Source organism: Urocitellus parryii, chromosome X (assembly GCF_045843805.1).
Source record: "Urocitellus parryii isolate mUroPar1 chromosome X, mUroPar1.hap1, whole genome shotgun sequence".
NCBI classification, from domain to species: Eukaryota; Metazoa; Chordata; class Mammalia; order Rodentia; family Sciuridae; genus Urocitellus; species Urocitellus parryii.
In genome coordinates this window covers 105,466,572-105,484,936 of record NC_135547.1, presented here as the reverse complement: position 1 = coordinate 105,484,936, position 18,365 = coordinate 105,466,572, and the positions used below count along the sequence as shown (strand labels likewise).

General features: G+C 32.9%; 1 protein-coding gene across 3 annotated transcripts in view; it reads right to left on the bottom strand.

Annotated features, from left to right (window-relative positions):
• Dmd (dystrophin) overlaps positions 1-18,365 on the bottom strand; it is a 2,014,880-nt gene that overhangs the window by 1,548,738 nt on the left and 447,777 nt on the right. For 2 of the 3 annotated variants that reach the window (XM_077794046.1, XM_077794047.1), the window contains exons 8-9: positions 9,464-9,645; positions 8,170-8,301 (exon numbers count right to left, since the gene is read on the bottom strand). In XM_077794046.1, coding sequence (XP_077650172.1) covers positions 8,170-8,301; positions 9,464-9,645 — 314 coding nt within the window. The remainder of the gene's footprint in view (positions 1-8,169; positions 8,302-9,463; positions 9,646-18,365) is intronic. The other variant, XM_077794048.1, reaches the window with a different exon arrangement.

The following is an 18,365-nucleotide window of genomic DNA, read 5'->3' as shown; positions in this document are numbered from 1 at the left end:
CTTTTCAGGGGTAGAGTTGAAGCTCTGAAAAGAATGAAATGTTTCTGAGTAGAAAGAAACATTGAAGACATGCATACACTTTTTATGATGGGTACTTCCTTTGTATTTCTTTTGATTCTTGAATATCTAAATGCTGTTTTTCACTATCTAGTATTATCAAATGTATCTCAGCCTAACCCTATACTTTATGAATATTTGTCATATAAAAATTTGAAAGATAACTCTGCTTTTCTTAACTTCATCTTTAATTATTTTGAAGAAACCCATAAATATGGGTTTGCTGTTTTTTCTCTATTATTATAAAAGCAGATTTTACTGTCAAATATAATTATAACTTTTGCATCATTTTATGGATCTTTTGTAATATGGAGATGTGTCTATGTTATTTCTATTACTTTATGTTCATTCTCTATTTTAAGTGTTCAGTCTCTTCTTATTTCACAAATGCATAAATAATTATTTATGTGTCCTATTATGAGTATTATACTCACTAAGGTTGATAGCTATTGTTCACTATATAATAAAAAGGACCAGAGAGAATGGCTTTTGTCTCCCTAAATAGAGGACTAATGTAAATAAAGTATGTAAGGGTGATGGGAAAAGAGCAAACCCTGTGACTGATCAGGCTGGGGGTTTCAAATGGTAAAACATCAGAACCTATACTAGAAGTCATGATATTAGGTTTCAATCCCAGTTCTGCAAATGACTAGCTGCTTCAACTAATCCCTTTTTTTCCCACTGACATATCCCCTCAAATATGATTGCAAAAACTCATCTCACACATTTGTTATATTGGTCAAATTAGATGTATATTTGAAAGAGTTTTTAAAACTGCAAATATTAGTTAAATAAGAAAAGTGCCTCTTTTTTATTCTGGCATGATTTCAAGGCATATAATCCCTCTTATCCTTATAGAATTATAGGAGTATAAAAAGTATGAAGAACTTTCCAAAGCTTGATTCCTTTAATTTGTAAGTATTAAATAGCAAAGGACACTACTGAGGGGTCAAGTTTATTAAATGGATGTGGACTAAGCTGTGTTAAGGAACATAAAGATAAGGTCCTTGTAGGCAGAAACACAGTATATAGTTTGACTTTTTCCCTACATTTTTTTTAGCATAAGAGCAGCTTCACAGTGCCTCTGGAAGAAGGATGAGGCTAATATGCAGTCCATAAAAGAGAAAGGGAACAACTTGATGCTGAGGAATACCTGGGAAAATGCAAAGTAATATGTACCTACTGGTAGCTTCAGATAATGGATGCCTTCAGATAATGGATGCCTTTCTCAGATTTGCATGCCACAGTAGTAAACTGTAGGTAGAAAAAACACACACCTTCCAAAGATGTCTATGTCGTAATCCCTGGGATTTGTGAATAGGTTATATTCCATAACAGTGAAGAACTGAAGGTGCAAATGGAATTAAGCTTGCTAATCATCTGACTTTAAAATACATGATGTTTCCTGGATTATTCAAGTGAACTCAATGTGATCATAAAGAGGGAAACAAATTTTAGATCAAAGTAATGTGATATGAGAAAGACTCTATTGCCCTTGAGGGGGCTATGAACCAGGGAATAAGGGCAGCCTCTAGAAGCTGGGAAAGGCAAGAAAACATATTCTTCCTTACAGTTTCTGGAGAGAAATCAGCTCTGCTTATAACTTTATATTAGCTCAGTGAGACCCATGTTGAATTCCTGAACTAAAGAACTGCAAGGTACAAAGTTTCTAAACTATTTTGTTACAGCAGCAATATAAAACTAATGCAAAGACTAGTTATCAGTTACCAGAATGGATTAATCCAAGAGAGGTATGATTTTGCCCAGGTGAACATCAATTTTTCAGTGTAATTTTTAAGTGTTGCAATGCAGGTAGCCCCTGACTTTCATTCTCTTATAAACTCACTCCTGTTAGCCCTCCCCCCCCCACACACCCCACACACCAACAAAATTGGTCTTATAGAACTGACTATAAGTAAGAGTCCGAGTAAGTATATAACTTAATGGTCAAAATGGAAAAGTTTTGAGAATGAATAGGGGTATTATTAGTAATTACACAGTGATAACAGTGTAATATGATAATTTCCCAGGGATCCTACCCTACTGACATTTTGTTAAATTGACTGGCTAATATTCAGTTTTCTATGTTATTTGAACTAATCTTTAATACTTAATAGACACTATTCTTCCTGAAGCACTTTCTCCTCCTGGACTGTAGAGTACCACACCTCCTTCTTTTCCTCTCCCTCTTTCTGACTACCCCTTTTAGGCCCTTCTCTGACACATTCTCAAATCCAGAGATCTCCTATCTATCACTATATACATTTTTCAGGGGTAATCTCACCCAGGTCAATGAATTTAGATACTATGTACACACTGGTGCCTTCCAAATTATTTATCCTCAACTCTGGTTTGAGAAATACTTGTCAACATATATTCAGATTCACAGGCATTTCAAGATTAACATGTTCAAAATTGAGCTCTCAACATTAACTTCCAAACTTGCTCCTCCTACAGTTAGTCCCATCTTTGTTGGTGGCAACTATTCTGCCTGATCCTTATGCCAAAAAACCATGTAGTAATCCTTGTTTTATTTAATTCTTTCATAAGACATACTTAGTTGGTCAAGTATGGAATGATCTTTATGCAATGGAGGCCTCCAGTTTTTCTAGCAGTTATGCCATTTCAGAGATTATGAAACAGATTCACAGATAAAATTAAGTATTCAAATCATACCATTTATTAAATTAATTTAAATTATATGATAAGAGGAAAGAGATGGGGAAGGTAGTACAACTATGAGAAGGTACAAATAGTTAAAAGGAGCACACTATTTAAAGCATGAGTTATGCAATGTTCATGTTTTGTTGCATCAACCTTTCCTGATGATTTTATGGTGGGCAGAACCAGAAGCAAGATTTACACTAGGGGTCCAATACACAGAAGGCAACTGAGGTCAAAACATATATTTGTTGTACTGAGGAGATGCAGAGGCATGCAAACCTAGCTTTTAGTCATAGTTCATCAATTAGTTTGCTATGGGAAGTATATGACTTTTTAGGTAGAATCTATGAAGGGATACAATAATACTATACTGAGTATCACCAGTGAGTAGGCAATTTAGAAATGATATAGCTTTCAGCTGAGAGATGATTTGAGTATATCTTGTGATTTGTTGTTTTCATCTTTTTTTGTCTTTAAGAAACATTCTTGTCTATCCCATCATTTATTCCATCTATTTTAATATATGAAGCATATTATGAATTAATTATCTATATTTAACACACACACTACTATACCTGTTGCTTATGTCTTACAAGGTATTTGCTTCTTCATTAGCCAAATCCCATAAATCAGTTTACTTATGTTTTATGCTTCATACATCTTAGAAGTTGTATTCATCCTTTTTATTTTTGTTTTAAACAATACCACGAAAAGTTCTTAAATAATTCAGCAAACACTTGCTTTGCATTACCTTAGCAAGTTGTGTGGGTTGTCCTTTAAATTCTCTGGAATTCATCAACTATTATACATCATGCTTACTGAAGTAATCCAGATGCAGACTTCTGTCATATCTTTCATGGATTGTTACAGAATTCTAACTCATCTCCCTGCTTCCATCTTTTTCCCATCAGTCAGTTTCCCACTCATATCTCTCCCTGATATTCCAAGTATCATCAAAGTTTACAGCTTTTATACTATTGTATTTTTAAAAAAATAATTTTGTGGTTGTGTAAGGACAACATGCCTTTATTTTATATGTTTATTTTTATATGATTCTAAGGATTGAACCCAGTGCCTCACATTTGTGAGGAAAGTGCTCTGAGCTACAGACCTAGCCCCTGTATTTCTTTTTCTTGGAAGTCTCTTCCCCAGATACGCATGCTTCCTTTCAATCTTTACTCAAAATTTAACTTCTTAGTCCTTCTCTTACTGCCCAAAATAAAATTTCAAGTTCCATTCTACTACCTATTGCACATTACTCTTTGCCATTTTATTTTTTAGCACTTATGTAACTATCAATTATTAGTAATATAATATTTGACATACTATTTTAATTATTTAAGAAAATACTTTCCATTGAAATATTTTCTGTGTTTCTTTATTGATGTAATATTTAATCTTACAATGATACCTATATATAGTATGTGATTAATAAATGGTAAATGATTGAATAAATGACTACTATTCCATGCATGAGTAACCCCATATAGAAGAACTAAAATGAAGAATTTAGTGTTACTCTAATATTAAGATTACAGGCTTTGAGTAAAATGAATCTGAAATAGACTTCAGGATCTGTCACTTATTGATTAGGCATTGAAATATGGATAGCACTGGCCAATTTGTAAAGGAAACCCAAAGTCAACCTTGGTGAAGGGATGCATAAAAGCTAAGATGGCAAATATGTTGCTTCTTACAGAGGAGAAGCAGTGACTTAATTTTGTTGAAGAAAACATAAAACACATGAGTGTGTAATAAGCATGAAAATGAAAATCACTAATGGATCATGATGCTTTTAGAAGAAATTAGGAATGGATTGCTATACGGACAAATTAAAGTGAGGGAAATTTTAGGAATAATATTATTAGGGCTATGAATAAAGAAATGGATTCTGGTTTAGAGAATGTTGAACTAAAGGTAGTGATATCAATTGTAAGTTTATTTCTGTAATCTGATAGACATGTACTAAGAGAGTTAATCAAAAGAGCACCTATGAAAATTGAATGGACATAACTTAATTGAGAAATGTTTCAGAGAAAGGATTGGCTGGATTTCTTTTATTATTGATTATCAGATCAATACAGAATAGAAATATTATGTATCATATGTAAGCCTCAATGACTATTGAGTCACATCCTCATTCACATAACAAAAAGGACAAGAAAAAGGTCCATGAATGATGAAATAAAGTTCACTTGGGGACAATAGTAGGTTGAAACATAAATGTACCTCAAGACATAGGTACACTTCAGAGATCTGAAAATGAGTTGGAAACATGGCTGCAACTACAGAGAGACTGGAAGTGTTAAGAACACAAATACAATGGTCACTTCCATTCACACTGAACACAGGTGATCAAATCATATGGATAAGGGAATGAACATACAGACAGAATGGACAAGGGATCTTCCCAGAGATCCCTATGCTGAGGGAGTTGGAAGAGAAAGAGCAAGATAATGAATGACATATGGAATTGTAATGGGGGAAGAAGAAGAATCTACTGAGTGTATAGACTTTGAGAAAAGTGTTTCAATGATGGTGAAAGTCATGAAAGCTTAATAAAATCATTTCATTCTGTGACTAAGAATATTTATTGTTAAGTAAATAGATGAATGAATAAAGCATATGCTACACTACAGATGGTAGGTAAAAGAAAGGATTGCATAAAAGTATACAAACAAGACAATCAAAAGATGTTTGGAAAAGAGGCATGTGAAAGAATTCCCCATGCAAAGACACTTTGCTGGGAGAATTCCAATTTTATTGCAAAAGGCTGTGTGCTTATATAGAACTAAGGGGGAGATGGTAGGGCTTAGATAAATGGCAGGCCAATGTTTATTGGCAAGTTCTTCCAGATATCAACTCCGGAGCCCAGGAATTAGTTCTTATTGGGGCTAAGGTTTCCCGCCAGCAAGATTTGAAATTGGCGCTGGCGGGAGAGTTCACATGGGCGGGAACTTTTCACGCCACTGCAGAAAAGAGGAAGGTAGGAAGAAGAGGTCCTTAGGCACCATGTTGGGGTTTTTTCTCTGTACATGGATGTGTGCATGCAGAAGTTTGGGACAGAGTGAGAATTGAGGAGAGATGGACACACTGAAGATGAAAGAGAGATTGAGGATATTTTATAAAAGATACAATTAGCATAGAGTCATGATAAAAATCATTAATAGAGGAATTACACACAATTATACAAAGTATGTCATTAATTGCGTGTGGCTCACACCAAATATTATTTCTTCTTGGGAATTTATGAGGATAACTCTTTTATAGCTAGGGATCCTTTCACCTCAACAAACTTTAATGAGTATAAATCCCATTTTCCAAGTTAGGAACAGAAAGATAATTGATGTTTTTAAGATACTGAGACCTGTGAATATTATTGATAGCTTGTATGTTTTGCATAGGAGACAGTCACTTGGATGTTCCTCTCCTTTTATGTAGAAAATGTTATGCTTCTTTGCAGACCACCAAAAACCTGACAGAATCTAATCCAATCTGTCTTTGAGTTCATTGGAAGTGGAACAAACACTACCTGTAGGGGGCAGTGGAGAATCAGTCCTTATAAGATTACAAGAAAAAATTTTCCTAGTGTGACTATTGAGGACATAAACTTATCAAAGTTAACTACGTGTAACATTATCTTCTGATGCGCTCCCTTTAGTAACCATCAGAATATGTCATTACCTATCTCTTATGATTTGTGCTGCTTCTCTTCTAAAAAAAAGAGGCTTATTTCAATAGCCTATGTTAAATGACACAGATAAGCAAATTCAACTGAATGTTTTATGAAATATTATATATTTAGTAATATTTACATGAAAGTACACTGAGCATACAGTTTGGCAAAATTTAAATCCATTTACAATTATCTCATTAAGGAGTCATACCTGAGCAATGCCTTAATGAGGTGGTAATGAGGTACAAATATACTGCCAGAATAGACATTGGAGAAACCCTTCTAGAAAAGGCAATTCAATAAAGGGATAATAAGGGGGAAAAATCTTATATCTTTCTTTTGGTTTATGCCCCTTTATTTTAGGATGTACTCCCTACTCTGTAAGCGTTGGTGGTTTTCATGGGATAAGAGTGATTAAAAAGAGCCTAGTGAGTAAGGGAAGAATAGATAGATTTAAACTTTAAATGGAGATTAAAATAGTATTTCCCACCCATAAGGGATGTTAAAAGGATTAAATTAGTTCACATGTGTCATATATGAAAACACTCAATAATGTGTGACAGAATTGTTATTTTTAACTGCTAATAAGGAAACTGGTTGTTTCTTGTTTAAGATTATACAACTCATCTTTTTGAAAACTTAGAAAATGAATTGAAGATGAGGCTGAGTCACAAAAATCTTTCTCACTCAGTCTCCTTTATTTGGCTTTGCAAGAAACTAGCCAAGGATACAGGCGTAACTCTGCACTAAAATAGATGTTTCCTTGGGGGAATCTTCCACAGTTTAGAATTTTCAGCCTCATACATCAATTAACTGACAAATGAATTGCTAATGATATGAACAACACTACCTTAAAAAAATCAATGAGTCTCCAAAAATGTATACTTTCAAATTTACCAATAGGATCAGGTGAATAATTTCTAAACTCCTTTTCATAGTTAAGTTCTTATAAAAAACACTTCCTCAAAAACTTTTCAAACTACTCTAATGAGCCAAATGAAGCATTTTTTTAAAAAAAGAAATTCTTGCAAATCTAGCAACTCTAGTATGTATCATTTCCATGCTCTAACACATACAAGGCTATGATTTCTTATATTTTTAGATTTTTCTACAATATTGCAAGAATGGAAAACTCCACTGAGAAAATCCCTCATAAGAAACTATTAAATAGTGCATAGAATCTGACCTGGTTCTGGTGTGACTTTTTTTATATGCAAGGTTTATATGTGTCTGTGTGTGTGTGGTGTGTGTGTGTGTGTGTGTGTGTGTGTGTGTTAAATAAGCAAAATTAAAAGAGATGATATGAAGAAGGTTGCAGTTATATTTTTCATAAATTTACTTTAAGAGAATAAATATATAAAAAAACTTCTAGTTTCATTTATAGATCAGATTTCTAGAAAAAGCCCCCAAATATTATAATTAGAAATGTTCATGTATTTATCCACACTTTTTATAGTTACAGATATAAAACTGTTAATGATCATCATGTTCTTTATAATCATTGGTAGTCTTTGTGAAAGAGAACCTTAGAAGTAATTATATCATAAAAGTACAAGTCACTATTTCAAGCATCTTCATTCATGAAGAATCAACATATACTAAACCTAACAAAGCAGCATCAACCGAGAATCTGATAAGACTGGGGAAAAAAAAAAAAAAAACAGCTTGAAGAGAGAAAAAAAAGCGCTGACAATTTCAAACAAACAAAAGCAAAGTCAGATTATCTTGGAAGAAGTTCTCTGTTTTGTAGAAGACAGTAAATGTTGACAGACCTGTGAAGGAAATGGACTCCGCGAGGGGTCAGAGGTGGTGACATAAGCAGCCTGTGTGTAGGCATAGCTCTTGAACCGAGGCTTAGGGGAGGAAGATGTTCTCTCATAGCCCTGTGCTAGACTGACCGTAACCTGCAGAGAAGGGTTTTGGGGAGGGTGGACAGACAGGAGGATACATGGTAAGTAACCCTAGAAGGACTACTTTCCAACATGCCAGAAAATAGAACATTAAATGGAAATGATGGATGAAATATTTAATGCTAAACAGAGATAAGTGACATCAGAAACTGATATACCCCAAGAATTGTGATGCTTACAATTCTTGTGGTACAGAACAGATAATCTGGGAAGATAATGAAGGTGGGTTTGAACCATGCACATTTCAGAGTGACACAACTCCAGTATTTATATGGTATGATGGTCTTCAGTCTTACAAAAATAGGCATCCAAAGACAATTTTCTCTGAACCCAAAGTAAACAAGGCAAAATTCATCAGATCAATACCCTGGAAAGGACTGAAGCTTTCATAAACTAAATATAGAACTAGCTCAGTAGAGTGCGAAAATTAGGCTTAAGAACTTTCCACGCCTTCAGCAGACATTTTGCTAAAGGCTTTTTCATCACTGTTTTTGTCTATGAAAAATACAAGAAAACACCCCAAATTACCCACTGTTGAGAGCAAGAACAAACCAATTAATGGAAGAACCCCACTGCAGTCTATAAAATGATTTAATAAATAATTTTATCATATGTATTCTCCATTTAATTTAAATTAGAAATGTTTTTAATCACTTTTCAATAATATTAAACTTTAATAATTAAAAATTGCTAATGCATCAATAAATTGCCTCCAAAAATTTTAAAGTACATTATTAAACAGAGAATTTGCCATTGTTCTTGCTCTGGTAATTTACTCTTTAGTTGATGGAGAGTTTGAAGTTTAATATGCACATAAGCCTGCCTTTTGTTTTATTTCAACTTAAATATACATCCAATTTAAATGCAATATATTCTGTATTCTATATTCCTATAATACAGTGCATATCAATAGTAGAGTATTTTAATAATGTGCTTTAAAAATAATATAGTACATATCAGATGAAATTTAAAGGCTTGCATTATCTTTTTGTTACTGACTTTCTATGTATATGCACATTATGCTATGTATACATATGGTGATATATGTGTGTGTATATATATGCATGCATTAAATAGTTATTTTTATGTGTGATACTTAAAAATGCATATAAAGTAGAAAATATCTTTGATATTAGTTGTCATTTAAATCCTTTACCTGTTGAGAATAGTGCATTTGATGATGTAATTCAAAATGTTCTTCTCTAGTCACTTTTGAAGGCCTCGGCAACATTTCCACTTCCTGGATGGCTTCAATGCTCACTTGTTGAGGCAAAACTTGGAAGAGTGATGTGATGTACATTAAGATGGACTTCTTATCCGGATAAGTGGTAGCAACATCTGTAAGCACATTAACACCACACATCAATTTTTGGTTTCTATATTTGAGACTCTGAAAGGGTAATGAACAAATCAATGTTACAGGAAGAAGACAGATTAATGAGCACTCGATTGTCCATGAATGTCCTCTAGAGACTAATTAGAACATGATAATCAGGCCTAAAATATCCCTGCAATTTGGCAGACCAATGAGATGAGCACTAAAGTTAATTTCTTTTGCTTCTTCACATAAAAACTTCATTCCGTAATTCTTTTTCCTAACTCAAATTGCCAAAACTCACCCATCTAAGAGACTACCTTTCATTAGAAACAAAAATAAAAAATTACACTTTCCTTTCCACAGAAAGTTATATTAGCATGTCAATTAAGATGGTGCATTTGTGATTAAACAATTATACAAAAAGGTTTAATGCCTTGGCTCCTAGTAAACAAAACTGACACCTCTTTATTACATTTTTGCTGGTATTAAAGTATGTAAAGAGCTAATTCTGATTCTGTGTAAAAATGAGCCATGTATTTCCTCAAAAAATAAAATAAAACACCATATATCATGTGGATAATGATTAGTAATATTCACTAAGTATATTAATGATATTCGTTTCCCTTATGGTGCATCTGTTAAAGTAGGATGTTACTTTCCTTCTTGGACTTTCAAAATATATTTAAAAGTCCTCCACATAGAATGACGCTGACTTCATGTCATTTACTATATCCAGGGAGTGATATCCAGTGAATATCATTTATAATATTCAGTGAGTTAAGTGTGCATTATCAATAATAATTTGTAATACCATATATAAAATGGAAACTCCTTTGAAAGATTCTTGTGCCACTTGGCATTGAAATTTACCCACTGTGCTCACCCCAGGGAAACAAGATGTAAAAAATATCCTTTGTGTGAAGTGAATCATTAATTCCAGAAGTAGTAAAATGCAAATAATTGCATTTTACTATTCAGTCCTTAAAAAGAAGTAAATTCAGTCATTTGTAACAACATGGATGAACCTGTGAGACATTATGCTAAGTGAAATAAGCCAGGAACAGACACAAACAATATATGATCTTATTCATATGTGGAATCTTAAAACTTTGAACCTGAAGAAGCAGAAAGAAGTGACAGTGGTTTCCAGAAACTGGGAGGGGAGATTGGGAAAATAGTGGCCAATAGATTTAAAATTTGAGTTAGTTGCAATCAGTTCAATGGCTCTACTCTATGACCTAATTAATAACAATGTATTATATCATTAAAGATTGCTAAGCAAGTAAATTTTAAGCAATAACCACAAAAAACATAATATGATGTAATGAGTATGTTAGTTTGATTTAGCCATATCATAATGTGCACATATTTCAAAACATCTGGTTATATACATGATACATACATATAATTTTTACTTATCAATTTAAATAATTACTTAATCAATTTTAAAACAAAAAAGGAGACCAGTAGTCCTGTCAAGAGGCCAAGGTAACTCTGAGGCAATGTAACAATGTATTTTTCTTTCCACATATTTATCTGAGTTTAACTATAACCTTGAAAGATATCTTTAAAATATGTATATTCTAGGCAGGTATTCTGATTATGAGTGAAAAAGTCAAGAGTAAAATTTTAAGTCTGCTAGCACAAAAGGAGGTTGAACAAGTCACTTAATCCTTTGTAAGTAGGACCATAAATTAATCAGAGTTACTATTTTTAAGGTATTTTAAAAAAGAATTAGAGGGTAGAAAAAAATTAATTTTCCTTGGTCTGCTTCTATCCAAAGTATATAGTGCTTCTTAATATTTAATGTGCATATGAATCACCTGGGGACCATTTTAAACTACAGAATGTGGTTCTGTAGGTCAAGGGTGGAATCTGAAGCCTTGCATTTCCAATAAGCTACCATGTTATATTAAAACTGGTGGCCTGAGGAACAGATTTTGGGTAGCAAGTTTTAAAAAAATGCATCTAATCTGTTATATCATCTACCATTGGGATTTTAAATACTTTTTTCAAAAATATATTCATTGGGCACTTCTATGTACAAAGACCAAGGGGTACAAAATTATACATTTACTCTGCACTGTATTTGCAAATTTAATCACTGAGCAACAGATATTAAAGATAATATTTTTTCAAGTACTGTTTATAAATAATTAAAAGAATATTTTGAGCATGACTGCTACCTTTCTTCAAAATCTACTAATTGGGAGGAAGGATTTGGAATGTTTTCATCACAAATCAGTGATAATGTTTGAGAATATAGATATGCTTACTCTGATTTTGACATCCTAATTATATATGTATATATATATATATATATATGCATTGAAACATTACATAGTGCCCCATTAATACATAAAACCTCTATATTTCAATTTAAAAAATAACTAAGATCCTATCAACTTTGTAACTCTGAAATATAAAATCTCCCAGTCATTTTATAATTATTTTTCAAGTATTTTTCCTAGTATGATGAACCAATGATTATAACTTGAAATTCAAAAATGCTTTATTTGGAGGCTGGGGCTGTAACTTCGTGGCACAGTGCCTGCCTAGCACTTGTAAGGTTCTGGGTTCGATCAATAGCACACCCCCTAATATAAACATATAATAAAGGCATGCTGTCCATCTACAACTACCAAAAAATTGCTTTATTTCCTTCTTATAAGTAACAAGATATCTACCATGTCATGATATCTTAGAGCTCTGTTGAGTGTCTTAATTGAGAAATGCACTGAATTATAAAAAAATGATCCCTTGCCTATTCACTGCTATGTTTTACAGAGATGTGTATGTGTGTATATTTGGCCTCAAACATATGCCATAACAAAAAAAGAAAAATGATTAAAAAATTATTTAGGCATTATCACTACTGCCCCAAGGAAATGACAAAAATTGTATTAGAGTGAAAGTAAATATTAAACATCATGTGAAGTCAAAGTAAATATTAATAAATATCAGTTAGGGTTTTCAAGATGATAGGATAGAGGAGGTCACTTTCCTAGCTGCTCCAGGGTGAGAAACCAAAAAAAGCAGACAGGCAGATTCTCTGCAAGATGGGTGAACAAAAAAGTGTCGGGTGGGGACTTTACTGTAATTAACATCTGGACATTCAGAGTAGATCTAGGACTCAGGAGATTGGATATAACAAAATAAGGGGAAAAAAAAACCCAGCAGCATAGCCTCTGCCACAGCCAGGCAGTTCCTCCACCAGCACAGTGGAGGGATAAGGAAATTAAAGGAATCTGCATTTATCAGAGGCCCCAAATGTGATTCCATATTTAGAAGATCCAAAATATTCCACCAGAAAACTTCTATAACTAATAAATGAATTCAGCAAAGTAGCAAGATATAAAATTAACACCCATAGATGCCCTTCAGTAGATGAATGGACAAAAAAACTGTGGTACCCAGTAGAATAGTACTCAGCAATAAAAGAGAATAAAATCATGTCATTTGCATGTAAATGGACTGAGTTGGAGAATGTAATGCTAAATGAAGTTAGCCAAGCCCCAAAAAAACCAAATGCTAAATGTTTTCTCTGACATAAGGATGCTGATTCATAATGGGGCTGGGAGGGGGAGCATGGGAGGAATAGATGAACTCTAGATAGGGCAAAGGGATAGGAGGGATAGGGGTAGAAAAGATGATGGAATGAGATGGACATCATTACCCTAAGTACATGTACAAAGACATGTATGGTATGAATATATATTTTGTATACAACCAGAGATATGAAAAATTGTGCTCTATGTGTAATATGAGTTGTAATGCATTCTACTGTCATATATAATAAATTGGAATAAAAGTAAAAAAATTAAAAATAAAATGCATTTCTATACTTCAGTGATGATTACACTGAAAGACAAATTAGGAAAACTACACCATTCACAATAGCCACAAAATAATAAAATATTTGAGAATCAATGTAACAAAAGAAGTGAAAGACCTCTACAATGAAAACTATAGAACACTAAAGAAAGAAATTTGAAGAAAACCTTAGAAGATGGAAAGATCTCCCATGTTCTTGGTTGGGTAGGCAGAATTAACCCTGTCAAAATGGCCATATTACCAAAAGCATTATACAGATTTAATACAATCCTATTCAATTCTTCATTGAAATAGAAAAAGCAATCATGAAATTTATTGGGAAAAATGAGAGAACCAAAATATCCAAAGAAATTCTTAGCAAGAAAAGTGAAGCAAGGAGGCATCACAATATCAGACCTTAAATTATATTATAGAGCCATAGTAACAAAAACTACATGGTATTGGCACCAAAATAGACACATAGACCAATAGTACAGAATAGAAGATACAGAGACAAACTCACATAAATACAGTTATCTCATACTAGACAAAGGCTTCAAAAACATACACTGAAGAAAAGATAGCCTCTTCAACAAATGGTACTGGAAAAACTGGAAATCTATATGTAGTACAATGATATTAAACCCCTATGCCTTACCATACACAATACTCAACTCAAAGTGAATCAGGGACTTAGGCACTAGAACAGAGATCCTGTGCCTAATAGAAGAAAATGTAGGCCCAAATCTCCACTATGTCAGCTTAGGAAATGATTTCTTTAATGAGTTTCCTGTAGTGCAAGAAGGAAAATCCAGAATCAATAAACAGGATGCTATTAAACTAAAAAACTTCTTCACAGCAAAGTAAACAGCCAATAACGTAAAGAGAAAGCCTACAGAAGGGGAGAAAATCTTTACCACACATACCTCAGATAGAGCATCAATCTCCAGGATATATAAAGAACTCAAAAAAACTTAACACGAGAAAAAAAAAAGAAGAAATAACTCAGTCAATAACTATGCTAAGGAACTGAACAGATATTTCAAAGAAGAAGTTCAATTGATCATCAAAAAATAAAAAAAAATGTTCAACATCTCTAACAATTAGAGAAATGTAAATCAAAACTACATTGAGATTCCATCTCACTCCAGTCAGAATGGCAATTATCAAGAATACAAGAAACACTAAATGTTGGCAAGAATGTGGGAAAAAAAGGTACACTCATATATTGCTGGTAAGACTGCAAATTGGTGAAACCATTATGGAAACCAGTATTGAGAGTCCTCAGAAAACTTAGAATATACCCAATATTTGATCCAGTTATCCCACTTCTCAGTTTATACCGAAGGACTTAAAATTAGCATACTACAGTGACACAGCCACATCAATGTTTATAGCAACTCTATGCACAATAGGTAAACTATAGAACAAACCTAGGTGCCCTTCAACAGATAAATGGATAAAGAAAATGTGGTATATATATACACAGTGGAATATTACTCAGCCTTGTAGAAGAATGAGATGATGGCATTTCCCTATAAATGGATGGAGCTGTAGAATAATATGCTAAGAGAAATAAGCCAATCCCAAAGAACCAAAGGCTGAATATTTTCTCTGATATGCAAATGCTAATGGGAGGGGGGCTAAGAAAAATAGAGGTAATTTGGATTAAACAGATGGGAGTGAAGGGAGGGTAGGGGGTAGAAAAGAGTGTAGAATAAATTGGACATTATTACCCTATGTGCATATATGATTACACAACTGGTTTACCTCTACATCATATACAACCAGAGAAATGAGAAGTTATACTTCCTTTATGTACGATGTGTCAAAATGCATGCTGCTGTCATGAATAACTTATTAGAAATAACGAAAAAAATGAAAAAAACACAAAAGTAAATAAATATCAGTCATTACAATAAATGTACACTTAATCAACAAAACTAATAATGTTTTACCTTAAATTATTACTGTCCTACCTCTAATATCATGTTAGATTCTATGGGGCCAGAAGCCAGAGGTCAATAGTTCTTTTTAAAAGAAAATGATTTAGAATTTCTAACATATTTTTAATTCCTTGAATATGTATTTCTGTAGATCTTTTATATTCAAAGAATTTTAATAGATTATCTAGTAGATTAAAAAGAGATTTCATGGATTCCACTGAAAATTAAGAATAATAAATAATAAGAAAAGTACAAAATAATTTCATTGCTGAATAGAATTTAAAATGTGTTCCTCTATTTGGCACAACCAGTGCTTAAACATATTTATATTTTAAAAAGTTATATATCATTGAGGGATCAATTATTTATAAATAGGAAACTTAAGTAAGTATGTATAGAATTCTATAAGCATGGAAATGAAGAAAGAGGGAAGAGTATTTTAGGTAGTAGAATAACATGAGTAAAGGTGCAGAGGTAGGAAATGATTAAACATGTATTGGGAATAGTGCTTTTGGCTTTCTTAGCCAGAGGGGGAAGTAGTGAATAATATGATAAAACAAGTCAGTTGCATGTGGAACATTGAGGGATCAGCAGCAAAATAGAAAACTTGGCTGTAGTCCAGTAGGTTAGAGAACCACTAATTACTTTTGCACAGGAGTATGACACTATCAAAATTTTATTAAAATACAACTGTTATATGCAGAATGGATTGATGGAGAGAAAACTGGAGGTAAATAGAAGGCAAAGACCATAATGCAGACAGGAGTTATTAGAGAACAGAAATAATATTGTGTATAGAAAGAATAGAATACAGGGAAGCATCACAAAAATTCTAAGATTCAAAATGACTTCATTCAATTTTCAAGTCATTTATTCCACATTCTTTGGAATTGCCTGTATAAAAAATCTGGTGCTAAGCCCTGAGAATAAAAAAAAAAAATTCAATAAACTGAGAATAAGATGAAGAGGGAGAAGGAAGAAAGGGAAAACTGATTGTTCTGTAGCCATGGTAACAAGTAGCCATCAATAGGAATTTAAATCAATTAGCTGCTTCTGTGATTGTTACCATGTATCCCTATAACTTCCTTCTGAAAGTCTGCCAGTTATGAGTAGTTTTACCCCAATGAACATGAAGTCCAGAAAGTAAATCCATTAATAATAGTTTCATCTGAATAATCATACTTATAAAGATGACATCAACCTACTCCCATCTCAGATCTCTTTTCCTGTAGGTTTCCCTCAAAATCTAGGAATACTCTTAAAAAAAAAAAAACTTTGGCTAAGGAACTATAATTTCCTCTTCTATAAGTAAGCAATAAATTCAGCTTTGTGCTTTTGTTTCAGATAGTGAGTTATGGTCTCATTGTTTAATAAAATTCAAGCAATGATGTTCAGTATTTGGTATTGGAATGTACAATGAAACATATAATTTAGTGAAATGCCATCATTTTTCAAATGAAGAAATAGAAGCCCAAGATGGTTTTGTGGCAAGTTCAAAAGCTAGTCAGTATCAGATTACAAACCAGTCATTGTACTATACTGCCTCATATCTTTACCCTCACTCTCCCAGATAATGCTTTTAGTGTATTTGAAGACCCAGAACTTCAAATTAATTATGGTGAAACTCTGATCAATGTGGTTCAGTTATCAAACAGTATTTCCATTTTCTATATTAGTAGTTATTTCTCTTTAAGTAGGCATAACAAGAATAAATATACATAAAAATGAAACTTCAGCAGTAATCAAAAAAGGCAAATTAAATAAACATGTGAGTTTTAAACCATATTCATTTGCTTTCCAAATTAACAAACAATTATAAAAGTATAACAATCGGTGTGCAAGAGTTTCAGTGATTTGGCCAGACTCCTATTTAACTTAAAGAGTATCAGTTGTTTTTGTCTTTATGAAAAACATTTTGGCAATGCTTATCAAAACCTTAAAATCAGAGTTGGGGTTGTAGCTTAGTGGTAGAGTGCTTGCATGGCATTTACAAGGCCATGGGTTCAAACCTGAGTATCAAGCAGTTAAAAAAGAAAACTCTTAAAATGATCATTTTGAATGTTCCAGTAATCTTCTTTCAGGAATCCACTCGTAGGAAATGGCAGATATTTGAATGAAGATTTTATTAATGCATGGAAAATTTAAACAGTATTTATAATGCAGAAATTAAAGCAGGCCAACCCAAACATCTTAATAGAGAATGACTGAATATATAACTGTGTAGTAATAGTACAAAGCCATTCAAATGTTACTTTTGAAGAATATTTAATAATACATTAAAATCAATACTTCATGAAATAACATCAAAACAGCAAAATCTGTAATTTATGTAGAATGTCATAACAATTTTAGAAAAATAGACCAGGGAACATATTTCAATATATTAACAATGTGGATGTGGTAGTAGCAATGAAAATGCTTTTCTTTTGCTACTTCATCTTATCTATATTTTATAAATTCTCTAATCAACACACATTAATTTTATAATTAGATAAATATATTCTGTGGTGTTAAAAAAGAATCCACAAAGATCCAAAAGGAGACAATAAAACTTTCTCAAAGTTTGCATTCCCTATGCCCTCATCCAAAAAATGTCAATGCAAATGAGTTTGTTATGAAACCTGTGCCTTCCACAAAACAATTCTTATCTTGGGCAGTCACCCTCAGGAAAGTCCGATTAGCCAGCTGCCAGGCATAACCTTGAAACACCTCTGGGAAATCTAAACAAGAGACTCCACTGTCAAAATCTGAGGTCAGCTTTCTTCCCAGAGAAAGTCAGGAAGTGAAATACTTGATTATAATGCATAGCATGTGTAATTGGAAAGAAGCAGGATTTCAAAGATAACATGTATAAATGTGCCTTCACAAAGCTTTGGTAGGTCAGCCTTATAAGAGTTTTATTGGTTTAAGAGGGGGAATTTCATTTAGCAACTAGGATAAGAACAAACCTGGATCATTTCCCAGAGTTTGCATGAGGAACA